Source organism: Triturus cristatus, chromosome 2_1, assembly GCF_964204655.1.
Source record: "Triturus cristatus chromosome 2_1, aTriCri1.1, whole genome shotgun sequence".
NCBI classification, from domain to species: domain Eukaryota; kingdom Metazoa; phylum Chordata; class Amphibia; order Caudata; family Salamandridae; genus Triturus; species Triturus cristatus.
The window spans coordinates 1,179,085,696-1,179,105,639 of NC_140581.1; the positions used below are offsets into that span (position 1 = coordinate 1,179,085,696).

General features: G+C 49.0%; 1 protein-coding gene across 1 annotated transcript; it reads right to left on the minus strand.

Annotated features, from left to right (window-relative positions):
• Positions 1 to 9,772: 9,772 nt before the first annotated feature.
• On the minus strand, positions 9,773 to 11,989 carry TMEM271 (transmembrane protein 271). Its single transcript, XM_085636627.1, has one exon. The coding sequence runs from the start codon at positions 11,706 to 11,708 to the stop codon at positions 10,788 to 10,790; it is 921 nt and encodes a 306-aa protein (XP_085492753.1). The 5' UTR covers positions 11,709 to 11,989; the 3' UTR covers positions 9,773 to 10,787.
• Between the last annotated feature and the right edge of the window lie 7,955 nt (positions 11,990 to 19,944).

Here is a 19,944-nt window from a genome sequence, read left to right on the forward strand (position 1 = left end):
CTACTGCCGCAGACTCTAGAGAAGGGCACTCTTTCTGCTCCTTGCAGAATTCCTCCCTGGTGGGACCCCCGTCTTGCTGCCAATGGGTCAGCTCAGAGATGTCCTCCAGTTCAGCTAACTGCTCCCTTGTAGGCACCGGGGCGTCCCCCTCAAGGTCCACCTCCTCCAGGTCCGTGGGAACTTCAGGGGCTGGTTTCCCACGCCCCTTCTCTTGGCAGGGACTTTGGCAACTGTTTCAGGCTTCAAGTCGTCTTAAATCAACCTTTCTGGCCGCCATTGACCAATGGGACACGCATGCCCACTCTGGCAACCCAAGCATTTCCAAGTGAGACCTGAGCTCAACATCCTTCCATAAGGACTGCTCCAGGTCGTTACCTAGCAGACAATCTACAGGCATGGAAGGGGGGGTGGTCAAGGGACCAGAGACCATCACCCCCCCATTCGAAAGGAACCTGCGCCACCAGACACCGGCGCTCTGAACTGTCCACAGCAATTACTTGGTGGAATGCCCCTGGAACTATCTGCTTCTCAGAGACCAGGTGAAACTGGACTGAGGTCACACTGGCTCCAGTATCTCCGAGAGCCTCTACCCTTTTCCCATTGATGGTAACCCAGGTGCTGTATTTCTTGGTGTTAGGGGGCACCGGGTTTCCTGGGACTATCTCACTGTCCCCTAGTGAAACGAGGGTCATTTCTGCAGGGTCCCCACACACCTGGGTGTACTCCTCCTCCCAAAGCGCTACACTAGCCAACACCTTCGACTGCCCACCGGTAGTTGGCTGTGCCCCCTTTGAACACCTGGGGTCCCCCTTCATGTGATTCACCTGGTCCTATGCAAAACACTTGTGGGGGCCGGGATCAGCAGATTTTCCTGACGAGACCCCTTGTTTCTCATCTTCGGTCGGATGGGAACCTTTACCCTGGGTGTTAGTTTGGGGACCTTTAGAGAACTCCTGTGCTTTACCCTTGTCCCCCCCACTTTTCTACTGGGGACCCTGCCCGCTTTTCGGCTGAGTCTCCCCCAAATGCTTTCTTGTGAACCCGGATACTCACCCAGCAGTCCGCCTCCATAGCAAGCTTCCTGGGGTCAGTCAGCTTAGTATCAACTAGGTGCTGGCGCAGATCTGCAAAACAGACTAGACAAGTGCTCCCATGCAATCACATTGTAGAGACCCTGATAATCGGTCACATTACTGCCCTTCACCTAACCGTCCAATGACCTGCAGAACGAATCTACACATTGCAACCAAGTGTTGGCATCAGACTTTTTACTGGACCTAAACTGATCCCTCTACTTCTCAGGAGTGAGTCCATACCTGGTGAGTAGGGTGTCCTTCATGTCAGCACAGGTGAGGTTCTGCCCCTTACCCCAAGCTATCATGGTAGCCCTAGCTTCTTCCGGAAAGAGGCCACAACCCTGCGCCCCAGTTCCCTTCAGGGACCCCATTCATATGAATAGACGCCTGGTACCCTTAAAACCACCTTTGTATGTCATCCCCCTTCTGGTACTCTTTACCTACATTCTTGGGAATGTGCACAATCCTATCTGCCTGTACTGAAGAGTTGCTGACACCATCTGTGCTGGATTTGCTTTTCAATTCCAGCTCCTTGAGTCCACGCTCATGGTCTAATACTATCCTCTGTGACTCCATCTTGAGCCTCTCAAGCTCTATCTCGTTCCTCCTAGCGTCCCTTTTGTCCTCCAGCTCCTCTGGGGACAAACCACTGTTACCTGGCCTGGAGCGATCCCCCCTCCCAAAAGCACATCCACCCGGGGAATAGGCTCCTCCGCCTCCCCACTGAGAATACCAGACTGCTCGCTGCCATACCCAGGCCTTCAGCGCCTTTTGTAGCTCCTTCTTCCTAGTGAGGCCTCTGACTTGGACTTTTAGGTTTTTGCAAATCGCTTTCAACTCCTTCACGTTGTAGGATTCCAACCTATCCTCCTCAAAGGCAATTTCCATGTATGCAACAGATGATGCTCTTGATTCAATCATGATGAAGGGACAAGTTCAAAGTGGAAAGGTCAAAAATAGGCCAAAAACAAAAGTATGTGGTACGTAACGGTCTGCGATATGGTAGTAGTGCACACCAATCACTGTAAGTCAAGTGCAAATCCTATCCTCGCCGCTGACAACCAATGTTAGAAATGGGGGTCTCTAGTTGGCAAGGGCTTGCACCTTTTTCCAAATAGGGACCCTTCTTCCTAGTGGAGGATAAGGGAGTTACACTCCTAAAATACCCCTGCTCATCCCCTTGGTAGCTTGGCACGAGCAGTCAGGCTTAACTTAGAGGCAGTGTGTAAAGCATTTGCGCATAACCAACAGTAATACAGTGTACGCACTACAAAAGGACACCACACCAGTTTAGAAAAATATCCAATATTTTTATATATTTAAGACCAAAATGATAAAAATCCCCAATACAGGACTTAAAATCTACGATTATCAAAATATGCTTGAAAAACAGTTCTTGGACGTCGATAGCTCCATCCGGGGCTATCACGGCGTAGTGAGCAAAACAAATCCAAACAGTTCTGGCTGACCGCGGCCTCGCGGGCCAGCTACGGTGTCGGGAATACCCGCGAACAGTACCTTCTAGAAATGCCGGGAGTCCGCGACCTCTCGTTGAGCTTCCAAAAACATAGCGTCCGCAGGTGTCAGTTCCGGAGGTCGGTGCAGGGGTCGTCGGGGCCCTCGAAGTCACACGTGTTGCAGATTGATCTCCTCTCTGTTGGGAGTCAGGAGCACTGACAGACGTTGTGTGCTGCGGTGCGAAGTGCAGCGGTGCGGCGTGCGGTGTCCTCAGGTCGCGGTGCGAGCAACGGCTCGGTGGCGGCGTCAGCGAGGCCAGGGTCGTGGTGGGAGATAGGCAGTGTCCGTCGCGGGGCTAGCAGGTCACGGTGCAAGCAGTGGCGTCGTCGTGGCTGAAGCGCCGTCATCTGCTGACGAACTGGAGTCGATGGCGCCGGCAGGCCAAGGCTGCAGTGCGAGATGAGGGCGGTGCATCATGTGACTTTACGAGCGGTGCCATCGACCCAGGGTCGCGGTGCGGCATTGCCCTCTGCGGTGCCTTCAGAATGCGGAGTAGTCAGTGGCGTCGTAGACGTCATTGGGTTGCTTTTCTCCTGTTGCAGCACAAAACACATAGTCCCCAGTGCGGAGGGCAGAAGAGCTTGAAGTCTTTGCTGCTCCTGAGACTTCTGGCCCAAGACAGAAGCAGCCACTGTAGGCCAACACAACAAAGTACACAGCGATGTGGTAGTTCCTCCTCACAGCTTCTCCAGCTCTTCAGAACCAGTTCTGCCTTCTCTGGTGTGATTTCCTAGAAGGAGGTGGAGACGGCATTGTCAGAGGCAGGCCAGGCCCTTTGAGGTGCAAGGAAATCTCCTCCCCCTTCCCCTATCGCAGCCCAGGCCTATTCATCCCTTTCCTGACCCACCTAGACTATCTGGGGCCACTCTGGCTCCCCAGCCTTCTGTCATCCAAAACCCAGACAGGCAATCCACATTCCAGCAGAGGCACACGGGATGACTGAGCAAGAAAACACCTACTTTCTAAAAGTGGTATTTTCAAACAGAGAATGTAAAAATCACCTTCACTAAAAGATACACCTTTGGATTCTGAGTTCAGGCATACTAAACTTTATTTTCCTACCCAAATCCCCGGGCCAGTTTTGTCTATAAGATGTTATAAACAAACTCCCCATTCTGTCCTATGGGGAACAACTAGCCTTGCGATAGTGAAAAACTAAATTGACTGTAATTCACTCCCAGGACATGCCACACACACCAGGGCATGTCCTGCCTTTCACATACACTACACCCTGTCCACAGGGGTACCTTAGGGGTGCCTGACATGAAAGAAAAAGGGAAGGTTATGGACTGGCAAGTGTGTGCACTGACCAAGTCGACATGGCAGTTACAAACTGCGCACAGACTCTGCATTGGCAGGTCCAAGTTACCTTTTCAGGGCTACTCACGTGGGTGGCACAATCAGTGCTGCAGGCCCACAAGTAGCATTTGATTCACAGGCCCTGGCACACTCAGTGCACTTTACTAAGGACTGACAAGTAAATCAAATATTCAATCATGGAAACACCAATCCATAAGGCAATTTACCACAGGAGCACTTGCGCTTTACCACTGATCAGCATTGCGAAAAGTGCGCAGAAACGCAACGCCAGCAAAAAAAAAAAAAAAAAAAAAAAAAAAAAAAAAAAAAGTCAAAACCGGGAGGTCAGAAAGCAAAAACTCAGGGGAAACACGCCAAAACATGCCAATGCTGAGACACACACACACACATATACAGAAGCACTAGAGCAATAAATTATACATTGCATGCAACGAGGGGTGGGTCACGCCTAAACACAGCCCAATTACATACAATGTGGGGAAACTATCAAAATCAAAGACAATTGTAGCAGGAATGTTGACTTTTTACATGAAACAACAGTTATCAAGAAGACAATGTGACTTTGGCCAGGATGAGTTTTGAAAAAAGGGCAAGTAAAAACTGCTCAGATGAAGAATATAATTTTTTAAGACACAGGAACAGAGATCTTATATTCAACACCAAGTATTGCACAAAAATTCAAGGTCAGTACCGAATTTGAAGCAAGTGGTACAGCAACCACATCTCATACGGTTTGCCAATAGGAAACCCATTGTCAGAATACAAAAGGCATTAATACGTGCTAACAGAAAGAATTCAGGACCATACCAAGGCAGATGAATATAATGAATATAAGTATCAATAGATCACTAAAATGCCCACTGTGCTATTAATAAATACATTTAATTGGCACTGATCAGATACTCTTTGTTGAGAAGGGAAGCCCAACATGCACAGATTTTATGATAAAACGAATATAGACTGATAACCAAGCTAAGATCTGTAGCGCCTGGATACCCTCATGTTCGATTAGCACGCTCTCAAAACACTGACAACGTATTGCATGAGCATAATGAAGACACTGATGTAGTTTTTTTTTCTCCTTAGGATGACAGCAGAAATTTAAATACGAACAATGGAAAGACATGAATTTGCAACTGCTGAATATTCACTTTGTCTTCCTATTTTACTGAAGTTTGGAGGATTGATGAGATACACAAATCTGATAATGTCACTATAGTAAGAACATACTGTACTAAATTCTGCGGGCTGTTAACTAGATTTCTATGACCTAGTACTCTTTCTGTATCTGTTGTATGTTGTTCCCGGTAGCATGTTTACATTTGCTTTTACATAATTAACCCGTTTGCTGCTAGCCCCCCCCCCCCCGTGCTAAGTTTTTTTTTTGGTTATTTGGGGTAATTGGCGCTTAGGCCACTGTAACTTTTTGACCACATAAGGTATCCACACCAAATTTGCGTCCTTTTCTTCCAATATCATGGGACTATCAAGGTACCCAGGGTTTGTTGATTCAGGGACCCAGAAATTAGCCAAAATACAGCTAAACTTAGTTTGGGGGGGGGGGGCGGGGGGGGAGTGGGGGTAGGGCTGCAGATGAATGTGTTTTTTTTCCCTGCAAAAGGTTTGTGGTGCTGAAATCACCATATTCCCAGCTTTCAGGTACTGACAGACTTTCGTCAGAGAACCAAAATGTTTTACAGTTTTGGCATTTTACTGGGACACAGCCTATTTTTACTATTTGTTTGTGCTTTCAAGTTAGTGGGTATGAAAGCAATAAAGGATCCTGGAAAGCTGTACAGGTCATAAAATTAGACAAAATTCTGAATTCAGCAATGGGTCATTTGTGTAGATCCTTCAAGGTTTTTTTTTTTTATATAGACACGAACAGTTGAAAAGGAGTTGAAAAAAGCCATTTGTGCCAACGTTTTCACTAGTAACTTCTTATAAGTAAAACAGATTTTTTTTAAAGCAATGTATTGTTACATCCGCTAGACCCTTCTGGTTGTGGGGATATATAAGACTTGTAGGTTCACCAATAACCCGACGAACCCAGAGCCAGTAACTGAGCAGCATCTTGCAATGGTTTTTTATTGTGTACCGGGTATATAGCAATTAATTCGGGAAAATATAAACAGTGAAAAATTGGTATGAAGACACTTCTGTATTTCTGAAATGGGAACAAAATATAAAATTTACAAACAGTAGCTATTTGCACATCTGAAATTGTGGGTACCCATATTAGCATGTGAATTATAGGACATTTTTCAAAGTGAATTATTTGTATACATGGTCTTTTTTAGAAGGCAGAAATGCATCAAACGTCAATAGATAATAACAGTTACTCTACAATTCTGTAATCCCCCAAGTCTCCCGATAAATATGGTACTTCACTTGTGTGGGTAGGCCTAGTGCCTGCGACAGGAAAGGGCCCAAAACGCAACGTGGACACTCCACATTTTTACAGTGAACACAGACCCTTTTATTGCAAGGTGCCTAGCTGTAGATTTTAAACCACAGCTCAGCTGGCACCTAGGGAAACCTAGCAAACCTATATATTTGTAAAAACTAGACACCCAGGGGAATCCAGGATGGGGTGACTTGTCTCGCTCTCACCATGTTCTGTTACCCAGAATCGCTTGCAAATCTCAAACTTTGTATAAACAAAAAAAACATTTTTTCTCACATTTCTGTGATGGAAAGTTCTGGAATCTGCGTAGATCCACAAACTTCCACCCACCCCACAATCCCCAAAGTCTCCCGATAAAAATTATACCTCACTCGTATGGGTAGCCCAAGTATCCGCGACAGGCAAGGGCCCAAAACTTATTGAGACATCAAAATAACCTATCACAAAACAACCTGGTTTTGAAAAAGGGGTCACCTGGGTTTATAGGCCTGGAGCTCAGCGGCCATCTTGGTAAACTACCAATTTCATGCATTTCTGAAAACTAGACAATGGGGGGGGGGGGAAATCCAACGAGGTATGGCTTACGCGGACCCTCCATTGTTTTCCTACCCAGAATCCCCTGCAAACCTCAAATTTAGCTGAAAATAGACATTTTCCATATATGTGTGTGTGGGATCACCGTGTCGGCATAAATGTCTCACCCCACATCGTTCCCCTCAGTCTCCTGAGGGAAATTATACCTCACTTGTGTGGGTGTCCAAAGCAGAATTGCATAAAAACGTATTTTTTTTTATGTAGCGCTTAGAATTTGCTGTGCTATACCCTTTATCCCTATGTTTTTGGCTCTTCCCAGTCACAGGCCCTTGCCCCACCCACACAAGTGAGGTATAATTTTACTCAGGAGACTAATGGTAACACTGTTGGGTAGGACATTTGTGTCGGCACAGTGATCACAGCCATAAATGTGAGGAAAATGTGATTTTTTGGGCTAAATTTGAGGTTTGCAGGGGATTCTGGGTAGGAAAACATTTGGGGATCTGATAGATAGGGGGCATCTGCATTTTTGGTCCCAGGGTCGGCAGCCATCTAGGGAAACCTACGAAACCCACACATTTCTGAAAACTAGACACCCAGGGGAGTCCATTCCATCATGACCACCGAAAGGGAAAACACATACCTTTTTAAAGCATGGTTGTATGGTATATTCTTAATGGGGATAATTGTAAGTAAACAAATCTGTTCAAATACATTTAGAAAATTTAGATTTTATTACACTCTTGTAAAGGTGTGTTGGGGAAAGAAAAATGTGTGAGATGGTTATAAGTTATTTGGAGACTACATACTGGTTTAAAATACATATAACACAAAAGTAAATATTGGACAATTGTGCTATGAATCCCTATCAAATTTAATCTGCAAAAAAAAAATTAAAAAATGGGCATGAAAGTGTTTGAAATACTGGATAAGAGCCATCCGTGCTTTTTTCCTCTAATGTCTTGACTCTTAAGTATACCTTTACACAATTCACAAAATAAACACCAACATCATGGAAGGCCTGCCTGGCGATCTCGGTTTCCAAACAAGGAAAGCAGAACAGTCATGATAAATATCATTAGTGGAAATCAATGCTAAACCCTCACAAAAGCAGATGGATAGAGTTGGAGGCCCGTGTGTGCACAAATTTTAACTTTGCATTACAAAGAAGGGTTTTGCAAAGCATTAATCAGCATGAACTTCCACACAATATTGACCTCTTTAGCCCAGATGTCACAAGACGCAACAGTAGTTTGAACTGCTATAGTGACACGCTATAAAATATGGGAGGCCTTCGACAAAACCGGTCCACCTTCCTTTAGGAGAAACATCAAATAGGTGGGGGTAGGCTATGGTGAAATTTGTGTTTCGATCTACATACATCTCCATTTGGGTTGGTCTTAGGATAGGCTTTGTCCTTGACCTTTTAAGCGCTCTCCATCAAACTTTCCCAGTTTAATAGCAGATGTCCTCTTTGGCTGTCTTTTTTACCTGGATAGTAACTGCTGAAAATGTGTTCTTACAAGAATGTAATGTTATTCTGAAACAACCGGTGGACACCCAACCAGAATATACGAGTGTGTGTAAATTAATAGTAACCATGGAAAGAAACAAGGGCCTAATCTTTGGAACCAAGCCATTAGAGACTAAGGGCCTGATTACCATATGTTTGGAAGGCCTCCAGACGGGTCCCGAATGACAAAATTCAATTCACAGCCTATGTTTCTGACCAAATCGCCCCCCATTCCGAACGACCAAGTACGATGCGAAGATCTCATCCGGACCGACAGAATCGTTTCAGAACCCGATCTGGTCAGTGTGAGTCGTTCGGAGCCGAATCGTGATGTGCAATGGGGCCCGCTTCCAAACCAGCAAGCACGATGCCAGATTCTGACAGCCATACCGACTTAGTTTTGGCAAGACAAAAAGGCTTTGTGAATCGGAGTTTGGAGGGCCATAGCAGACCCCCCCCCCCCCCCTTCACCCGGGGCCCTCCTAATCGGTCGCAGGGGGGGTGCCCATGGGTCCCCCTGATCGAAGCATGCATAGTGTGTCTGGCACTATAGGGTGCCCGCCCCAGGGTGCACGCTTTTCCCCACCCACTCCTTTTTGCAATGGGAGCCTGTGTACGCTTCCAGGCTCCTACAGAAGCCACCATTTCATGGCAACACGGTGGCTGGCACTTAGAGAGCGAAATTTCCCCACCCTGTTGTGGTCTGAGGGGGGGGGTTCAGGGTAATTGCGGCGGGCTTTGTTCGGACAGGTGTTCAAGGGTTTATCAGTGTCTGATTGGGGTTGTCGCTTGGAGCAGGTGCTTAGGGAGGTTGGCAGAGAAGTTGCCATCGTTTAACGAAGTTTATTCTTGTTGACAGCGCCAACTTAGGCTCAAATGGAACGGCTAGATTAGTTCATGCCTGGAGGTCACAGGAAGTTCAAGGTTTTGTAGTAGGTCTACTTGAGTAGGGGCTAATAGTTGTAGTAAAGGGCGGGAAGGTTTAAAGGACACAGTTAAACAGATATGGAGCGGGTACAATGTTACTGTATCAAGTTTGTGTAGGGGAGGGAGCATTTTAGGGAAGGGGTATATTAATATAGGTGAGTTACCTGTATAGTGAGGTTTTAGCTTTGTGAGGCAAAGACCTAGATTGTGTTGTGATGTGCACCTCTTCCAATAAAGCGGCCTTTTATACACAAACCTGATGAGTGGTCTGCTCCCCTCTTCCCCAAATAATCGTTATTTTCAAAAGGTATCCATGCTTCAAAGAAAAACTAAATACACTGGGAATTGAATTAGCACATTGAAAAGAAAGCCAAATGCAAAAATGACTGCAGTCTGAACTTTAAGTAACACCTGAAATCTTAGATGTATGCAGCTCATGAAACTGTAATCCACCAACTTGCCATTGAAAACTTTGCGTCTTGTTGCAAAAAGAAGAAATTTATTATGGTAATTTGCAGGTTGGTATATTCTTTTTTAACTAGCCCTAGTATTTGACGGCGCCAGTAGACAGATTCTTTCCAATTACAAAAAACATAAGTGCACATTAATAATAGATCGGAGTATCTGAAAAAAACGACTGGACATGCAGGTCACAGGCTTGATAGCTTAAAGAGTAAGGAGATTTTAAGAAGGAGGAACCTGTCACTATACAAACAAACGTATCCTCCCCTACCCCGCCCCCCTCCGAAACTTGGCTACTGCAGATGTTCATCTCCGAGTGCATCTTTAAGGGACCGGCCGATGAGCTACACTATCTCTCAACTTGAATGGATATCAACCTGCTCGATGACTACCATTTAGAGCTCCGTTTAATCAAATTAGAATGCATTTTTTACATGGAAGCGTCTTTCGTGGGGTCATATTTATATGCGGGGCAGAATGGAACCAGCGCTATCACACCAGGGTCCGTGGTATGTTCAAGTAAATATAACTAGTACCCTGAAATATTTTAAGCAAAGAGGTGGCCTGTCAGAAGTAACATAAGCGAATATTTCAGATGTGATATTTAATACCTTAAGCACGACTCTCCATCCACAAATGAAAATACCCATAAAAAACGAGAACAGGAGCGATATCACGCACATTGACTGGAGGATCGCTGTGCACTTCTGGCAAACCTTGCGCACAAAAGATTCCAGCAAGCTATCAGAAAGGATGGTGCTGAAGAAAAAAGGCCATGGGTAGGGAGGGACAGTGCCAGCCTGTTATCCAGGCCAGCCTCCAGGGGCCACAGGTTGGTGAGAATCCTGGGTGATGGTAGATCCAAGGCCGCCTTTGCCTGTTCACTGGCAGAACATGAAAGACACTGTTCAAGGTTTTCGTCCGCGACGTGGACACCCATGTTCTCAATAAATTAATGAATAACTGGATGGAGCAGTTGTACTCCCCCGGGCGCTGCAATTGTCCGTACAGTGCCCATGCTAAGGCCCCCCTAAGCTTCGATACCGCCGCGCCGCGGGTAGATGTCCTCATAAGGCGGGGGCATCTCGTGGGGAAGCGGGTAGCAGTAGGGGTAAGAGGCGTTTTGCTCGGGGTCCATGGGCGAGTAACCGGGCAGCTCCACCGAGGGGTGGCCGCCGCAGTGCACCTCCACGCCAGCCTCGTCAAACACGTGGAAGACCCCCACGTTGATGTACGAGACGGACTGGAAAGGGCGAGTGTCCTGGCCTCCAGGGCCCCTTGTCTGGGGGAAGTCCTCGTCTTCCTCCGCCGCGATGATGGAGCCGCGACTGCAGCGCCCGCCCCGTCCCCGCGGGCCTCTGTCCGCCCTCCGGCGCTGCTGCGCAGCCTTGTAGTTCTTGACCAGCAGCAGGTTGAGCAGCCCCAGCAGGCACTCCAGCGAGTTGAAGATGGTGGAAATGACCAGGCCGCGCTGGTAGTCCTTGAGCTTCTGGCACTGGTTGCCGCCGTACCCGGTGACTCGCTGCAGGCAGTGGTGCGAGTACTTCCTCTCCACTAGCGACACTGTGTCCCCATCGATGACTGCACCCGCGAAGGCACTCAGCACACCCAGCATGAAGACCAGCACGCCCAGGAGAAGGAAGTTCTGGCTGCCGCTCTCGGGCTTCGGTTCGGCACTGTTCTGGCCCGGCTCCTCTGACGGCTGCGTCCTGTCCAGGTCCACCGGCTCCTCCCGGCAGCAGAGCAGCGCGGAGCCCAACAGGGAGAGGCCGGCCAGCAGCAGTAGTCCCGAGTAGAAGGCACCGGCGGCAGCGCCCAGGCGGAAAGGCTCCCCGCGCAGCTCGGAACCCAGTGAGAAGCACTTGAGTCCCACGGCAGCCGCGCTCAGCGCGCAGGCGAGCAGTAGGCAGCTGGAGAGCGCGACGCAGGCTCCCCGGGAGCTGCACTTCATTCTCCGCCGCCGCCCCCGCCTTTACCCTCCGCCCGAGCCCGGCTCGCCCCCGCTCGCCCTTCCTCATCCTCCCGTGTCCTCTTCAGCGGCCCGGCCCGGGAGGGAGGGGTCGGCGGCCTGGGGCCACATGGCGCTTCAGGCGGGGGCCGGCTCCCCGCTGCCTCGGTTCCTCCCGTCGCTGCTCCGCGGAAGCCCAGCCTGCCCCTGGGTGCTTGCAGCCGGCTCCCCACGCAGCATCCGATCCCCTGCTCCCGCAGCGCGCCGCCTCCTCCTGCAGCCGCCGTGTGGTTCTGCCTCCCGCCCGCCCTCCGCTTTTATTGCTCCCCCTCTCCTCTACTATTCCTGCTTTGGTGCTTTTAGGAAGCAAATTAATAATGGATGAAAGTAAAAAAAATGCCGAAGAGGGTATCACTACGATCAGTCATCGCCTGACCAGCTCTTGGGTGTCCTTACTGCTCATCTCTTGCCTGGAAGCAGCGACCACACTGCGCCTGAACACCTACTCTCTCGAGTGAACTCCATGCAGACACCGGGTAGGGAATAGAAACCACAAGGGAGGAGCATATGAGCTAACATTTCTCACCTGCACCTACCTCTGCGTCTACAAAACATGTGGTATCTATGGACGGGACATGCCTTTTAGAATAAGAAACGATTTCTGCGCTTTAGTTTTCGGTGACTTTTGTAGCTGCGCACATCACTAGAGATCCACGCTTCTGCGCGGATGGATACGAAGGTAGGCCGCGGCAGCTTACCTTGTCTTCTCACACATTAACTCAGAAGCCAGCTGTGAGGCTCGAGCTTGAACTGCTTAGCCTGTCATCTTCCCAATGGGGATGGCACGAATGGCAAATTGTAAATGGGCTATAATTGCATCATTGAAAGGGTGCCAGGGCTCATTACATGACGTACGATTGCTGATAAGAGTCGATGTCTACAAGATGAGTGTGCTCATTCGAAGTGTTCCAGTAACAAGTCAATAATTGCAGTATACATCTCGAGTGCCCACTCTGTTCGTCAATAACAACTAGCTATGGCTGTGCCAGTTTTTTTAGGGCAAAATATGGCTTAAGCACGTTATCAGTAGCCTCCTTTTTGCTACTCCAGTGTTAGAAACCGAGATTCGAGAAGCATGTGTCCCTGTGTGAGGGGATAGGCGTGAATGGGTCAGGTGAAATCCTGTATTCCAGAAATCGGTCGACAAGCAAATAAGTAAAGGTAATGAGCCTACCCTTTTAAGTTGGACTTTGCAGAATTAGTCCCCTACATTTTTAAACCGGCAAATGGGACATGTTCAGCTCGTTTCATTAAGTATTTTTTAAACTCACAAGCCAGAGTCTCAGAAAACAATCTAGCAACCAAACTAGAACGCAATAACCTAGTTTATTATGTATGACTTCACACCTTTAGTGCTATCATCATTCCTTCTGAACAGAGGCACTGTTCTTTTCTGTTTGTGGGGACTGTATGAAATCGATTTAGGCGCATATATTGACCTATATCACCGTATGATAACAGATATCATAGGCAGATCATAAACCAATAAACCTGAAGCAGGGACCAGGTCAGGGGTCCTACTCCGAGTGAGGGGAGACCTTAAATCACCGGGTCAAGGGATACACTCTCCCTGTTTAATCAGAACTAACAACAAAAGTGTATCCCTGCCTGAATAAGGGTGCTTTCCTTACAAATAAGTACCTGGCCGTATACTACAAAAAAGGAAAAGATTAGGTGTTTTTTTTGTTGGACCCCAACCACTCTTTTAGTGGCATGCTTTATCATCGGGTCTCATCCTGGTCCCTAAAAACTAGGACGGAGCTTGATCGTATTTCAGAGCGCACTTAGGATATGTTAATGACCGGTGACCTAAAAATATATATATTTTTTAAAACCTCAAACCAACTTTGGTTTCCCTTTATTATCACTTGTTGGGGTAAAAAGTCTTCTTTAGAGGTAAGGATGTTATGGTCCTCTGACCGAAAAAATCGTCAACATGTATCAGCCAATACGCTCAGGCCACTTGGGTCCAGGCTTTCATCAGGACATCAGTCATACACTGCCCCGGATACACAATCATTCCACTTGAGAGAGCATGCAATGGTAAGTAGTATGCAAGGTGAGTATTTACTCACCTTTCAATAGCTGTAAAATCTTGAGTCCTATACTAGATCTAACATACATATCTCGCAATATGCCGACAACATTGTTGTAATGAATCACAGCAAAGTCAGCATTCAGCGAACCCTGAGCAGACTCCATACATATACCAATGGAAATTACCTCACGATCAACTAAGGTAAGACTAAATTTCTGATTTTTGACTGCTATAAGAACAAGAAATTTCTTACATGGCATATGCGGACCACGATTATCAAAACAGCAATAAAGTATAATTACCTGAGAGTTTGGTTCGTTGAGACCTCCAAACCTACGGCCAATATAGCTGCTTTGAAAAAGAAAGCTGCAGCCCATCATATACAGTCTTTCTTGCCTTAATAAGAAACAAAAACAAGCATTGGCATAGCCAATAGGTCTTGCCTTTGGGACCTTATAAGTGTTTAGCCATGCAACAGTTGAAGTTGTTGCACCAAGGATATTGTGCTGGATAACTAAATACTTATAAGGTCCCAAAGGCGAGACCTATTGGCTATGCCAATGCTTGTTTCACTAGGGAGCAGCATTGTTTACAGGCTAAAGTTCAAAGCTTTGGAAAGTTAAGATTTGGGTCCTAATTTTGGTTCTTGAACTTAATAAAAGGGATTCTGGGTCAATTACTTTATCGCTCTCTGCCTACAATTGTAAATATGTGTAACTTAAAAGTATAAAATTAAACATGCTGTGGGTGGAGTTTTGTTTGAGGTTCTTGCAAACATATACATCTTCATTTCTGTAATCCAGTCACAGTCGCATCTGAACCCCATGTACAATAAAACTGTGTTCTGTAAAGTTGTCTGCAGCTCCTGTGGGCTAAGCCTGACCTGTACCAAATTTCCAAAAATAAATAAGGTAGAAAAACAGCCAAGTACATATTTAAATACAAAAATAGATCACTGCATTGTGAAAACTCTTGAACAGCATAAGGCCGACTCACAAAAGAATGTATGAGTCCGCAAAGTAGCACAGCTGGAGGACTCATTAACATACGTTTACACGCCCTTGTGAATGGGTCCTGAAATGTCCAACGCCCTGTTAGTAAAAGAGCAAAGAGGGCGCGGTCCTATCTATCTACAATCATTTTAGATGAAAATTCCAAAGTTGCTCCTATTTTATTTTTTTTTCTCAAAAACCTTTATTCTTTTAAAGCAGTGACACAGCTATTCAGCCGACAACCCGGAGGTACGGCAGCTTTAGAAACACAACACATGCGAGCGTCCACATTTCACTGGCAGGAGAGTTAAAGGTTCAGTTTTAAATAAACACAAACCCAAACCTAAACACAAGCAAGGCGATAAGTACTGTAAGCATAAAAAGGGTTCCCATCAGGGGGAGCGAGCCCCATTTCGTCCAACAGACACAGGTCGATAGCAAGGGAAAGGAGGGGAAGTCAGAGACTCAAGGAGACAAACACATAGCAGCAAGAAGTACAAAGCCGGAAAGAAAGCTAAGGGGAGAGCTGCTCCTCAGGCGGGTCCGGGTCTGGGGGCAGGCATATGCCCCTTCTGTACTGGTTCCATCGCCCCCATACAGAGTGCCATTTCCGAGGGCGCCCTCGAGCACAATACACTGTCTTCTCCCTAAACATGCTCCAATCCATGTTTTCCATCCACGCTGTCAATGTAGGAGGCCCAGTAGAGCCCCACAGACGAGCGATGTCGCGCTTGGCTACCATGTTCCCTAGGGTCACCCATTGAGTCTGTGCCGCGTCGTGGTCAGTAGGACCCCAAACATTCAGGAGACAACACCGCGCCTCAGGCTGCATGACGATGCCCGTCACCTCCCCCATCACATCGTGGATTTGCTTCCAAAACTCCATAATCGCACAGCATTCCCAAATAATATGTAGGAAGGTGCCCACCATACCACAGCCTCTCTTACATAAGCCCTCCTCTGAGAAACCCATATGGACCAGCCGGGGCCCCGTCACGTAGACCCTATGGAGTATTTTAAGCTGCACCAGCCGCAGGCGCGCGGGGATCGCGACCTCTTTGGGAGAAGAAACTGCATACTGCCAATCCTCATCATCGAGTTCGAGGCCATCCCTGGTCCATTGCTCGCGCAACCCTAGTAGAAGATCCGCCCGAACATTAATTAGTTTCTTATAAATGAGCGAGATCGTACTCTCTGGCATATGGCCATCCAGGATCCGGTCCTCTAACGGAGAGGACTCAGGCACCTTCTCCCCTTCTACAAGGACTGACCGCAAGGCGTGGCACACTTGAGCGTATCGGAAGAACTCCGTGCTCCCTAGCTCATATTCCTTCTGCAGCTCCTCGAATGACTTTATCCTACCCTTTACCAAAAGGTCTCCAACCCTGGATATGCCGATCAGGTCCCATTTCTCAAACCCTTTTGTATGCCAAAGCTTTCCCAGAATATCAGAGTCAAACAGAGGGGTGGCAAGGGTAAGCTTACCCTTCCAGCCCAGTAAATCCGTCGCCACCTTCCATACATGCACGGCCACCCTGGTGGGCCCCGTAAGGGTTAAGTCCGACGACTTCGAGTACAACGCTCTGTGGTAATTACCCCCACGTAGTAACCATCGCTCCATGGCGAAGCCGGGGCTCAGCGCCGGACCATATACACCATGGTTAATCGCGCTCAACTGAGTGGCCCAATAATAACGTCGAATGTCTGGAAGCGCGATACCACCGTCATACCATGGAAGCGTCAACTTAGCAATCGCTATGCGCGGACGCCCTTCCCACAATAGCGCGCGCTGGTGGCTTTCGACCTCACGGAAATAACTGGCCGGGACCAAGTCAAGGGTATTCTGCAGGGCATAGAGGAAACGGGGAAGAGACATCATTTTAAACAGGGCGGCACGGCCAAGGAGGGAAAGCGGCAACCGCCGCCAGCCCGCCACGTCCCGTCGCAGACGCTTTAAGGGAGGGAGCAAGTTCTTCTCGTATCGTAAAATGGGGTCGGTGGAAATATAAATCCCCAAGTACAAAAAACCCTGCTGGGCTATCTGGATCGAGCAGTTGCGCGGGACAGGCGGGACATCCCCACACAGGACATACAAGTATGACTTTCCCCAATTGATGACAAGACCAGAGTTCCTACCGAAAGAAGTCAAGACGTCACAAACCACTATAAGAGATTTCTGAGGCGAGGTATAACAGAATATCGTCGGCGTAAAGTGAAATACGGTCTTCGTGGTCAGGCGACCAACGAATCCCACGTATATCGGGGTGCCATCGTATCCACGCCGCCAGCGGCTCAAGAGCAAGGGCGAACAACAACGGCGACAGGGGACAACCCTGCCGGGTGCCTCTCCCGAGCTCGAACGGTGTCGACACCCGCCCGTTCACCACGACGCTAGTAAGAGGCCCCTCATAGAGCAACCTCACCCAGCCTACAAATCCAGGCCCAAAGCCGAACTTGGCTAGCACAGCCCACAGGTATGCCCACTCCACCGTATCGAAGGCCATCGTGGCATCGAGGGACGCCACAATAGCCGGCTCTCGCATCGTGCCCGTCCTAGCAATCACTCCATGGAGACGTCTAAGATTCAGTGCAGTGTTACGGTGCGGGATAAAACCCGACTGATCCGGGTGGATCAAGTCGCCAAGCACCCGGACCAGGCGGTTAGCAAGGATCTTAGCAAGGATTTTCGGCTCGGCGTTGAGAAGTGATATCGGCCGATAGGAGCCACACTTGTCCCGGGGCTTGCCGTCTTTATGTATGACCACAATCGTCGCCAGCCGTTGATCAAGCGGAAGAAACCCATTCACCCGCGCCTCCACGAACATGGCGCGCAGGTGAGGAGCCAACTTATCCGGGCGAAGCTTATACAGCTCAATCGGCAGACCATTTGGGCCCGAGACCTTACCGGAGCGCAACGCACGGATAGCACACGCCACTTCGTCTACAGTTATATCGCCATCGAGGTCATCCCTATCAATGGCAGAAAGGCAGGGCAGAGCGATATCACGCAGAAGGTCACACGAGTCCTCAGTCGGCCTATCCGAGACCGAAGTGTATACCGTACAAAAATAGTCCGAGAAACACTGAACTATACCGTCGGGGTCAGTGACAACCTCTCCCCCATCCATCGACAACTCCGGCACCACTCGATTAACACGCTCTTTTTTTATCCAACCACGCCAGCAATTTCCCGGCCTTATCACCAACATCGTACTATCGACCCTGCTGCTCCCTATTGAGGGTCTTGGCAGCGTTCGTCACCAGATCCCTATATTCCAATTACTTCAAGCTCAAATTATGCAGTGTGGCCGTTGCAACATCCTCTTCTAAAGCCGCTATCTCGTCCTCTACTTGTGTCACCTCGGCGTCTCTCCACCGCTTGGCGGCCACTACCAAGGAGAGGGCCTCCCCTCTCAATACAGTCTTAAAAGCTTCCCACAAAGACACCGCCGATTCAACTGAACCCTGATTATCTTGAAAATAGTGATCAACTGTCTTCAGCAACGCACTGCGCAGCTTGGGGTCACGAAAGTACCAGGGGTTCATGGGAGCCACCCTGCCCCCCACCACCCGGCCAATATCCAGACGGGCCCACACCGGCGAATGATCAGAAATGCCCCGTGCCATGTGCCTAGCCTCAGATACCAATGAGGCGTGCGCAGCCAGAGTGAGCAGGTAATCGATCCGAGAGAGACTCCCGTGGGCCCCGGAATGAAAGGTATATTGTCTCTGAGTGGGGTGCCGTAGCCTCCAACAGTCTACCAGACCAAAAGTATCTATAAAGTCGGGGAGCCACTTCTGAGCACCCCCGGTGTCCCTGGGCGGGTACCTATCTAGCATTCCAGACCCAACCGCATTGAAGTCTCCTCCCACCACTAGCATCCCTTCGGGGAGTTCCAACAAGGCCTTGCCCAGATCAGCAAACGTGGAGGCCTGCAGGGCAGGAGGGACATAAACAGAAACCAATACCAACGTTCTGCCCTCCCACCTCCCCGCCACAGCCACAAAGCGCCCCCTGTCATCAGCGATGGTGGAGTCAACCTCAAATGGAAGGGAAGCTCTAACAAGTATGCCCGCACCCCTGGAGCCCGAGGAAAACCCCGAGTGAGCAATGAATTTATAACCCTTCCTGTTAAGTGCATAACATGTATTCCCTATAAGGTGGGTCTCCTGCAGGAGGACCACATCTGGCGAGGTCCGTTTCAAGAATTGCAGGACTATTCCCCCGTTTAATACGATCCCCTAAGCCATTGACATTCCAGCTAATTACGTTTAAGCCCCTATCCCCCATCCCCAAACACAAAGAGACCTCCACCCCCCCGGAGAACCACGAACGGACAACCATTGCTACGCCTTGCAAGAAAAAAACAACCCCCAACAACAACCCCAACATCCCGAATCCCCCCCCTCCCTGCACCCCTGCGTCAGCTTACTAAGCCCCCCCAACTTGCAGTGTGCCTGTCGCCCTATCAAAAACAAATCTACAGAAAGTACCCCAAGGGAGGAAAGAGCTCCTATCTTCCCCCCGCCGCCCTCCCATTACTGCAGTAGGGTACGAGTCACTGTCCGGGGCTGAGTCAAAACAGACCGACACCGGGGGTATCACTTCTGTCCATCCCGGTCGCCTTCCGCTCCATCCACACGGTCCCGGCCGGGCTGTCGCCGAGGGAGCGCATCCAACCAGTCCCCCGCCATGTCCGGTGATTCGAAGAAGAAAGTCCGATCCTCATACACCACACGTAGCCTGGCGGGGAAAAGCATGGCATACTTCAGGTCCATCTCCCTAAGCCGCCGCTTCACCCCCAGGAAACTCTGCCTCTGTTTCTGCACCATCTGGGTGAAGTCAGGATAAAAGCTCACAGAGGCATTCTGAAAAGGCACCGGGCCTGTCACCCTCGATGCTTGCAGGATAGCGTCTCGATCCCGAAAATTAAAGATCCGGGCGACAATCGGCCGCGGGGGGGGGCTCCCACCTTAGGCCGTCCGCCAGGCACCCGGTGAGCCCGCTCCACCGCAAAAAACTTGCCAAGGCCCTTAGGCGCAAGATGATTCACCACCAAGTCCTCGACGAGTAAATCCACGGAGAGCTCCTCCGAAGTTTCCGGGACCCCAATAAGGCGCACATTGTTGCGCCGGGCCCGACCTTCAA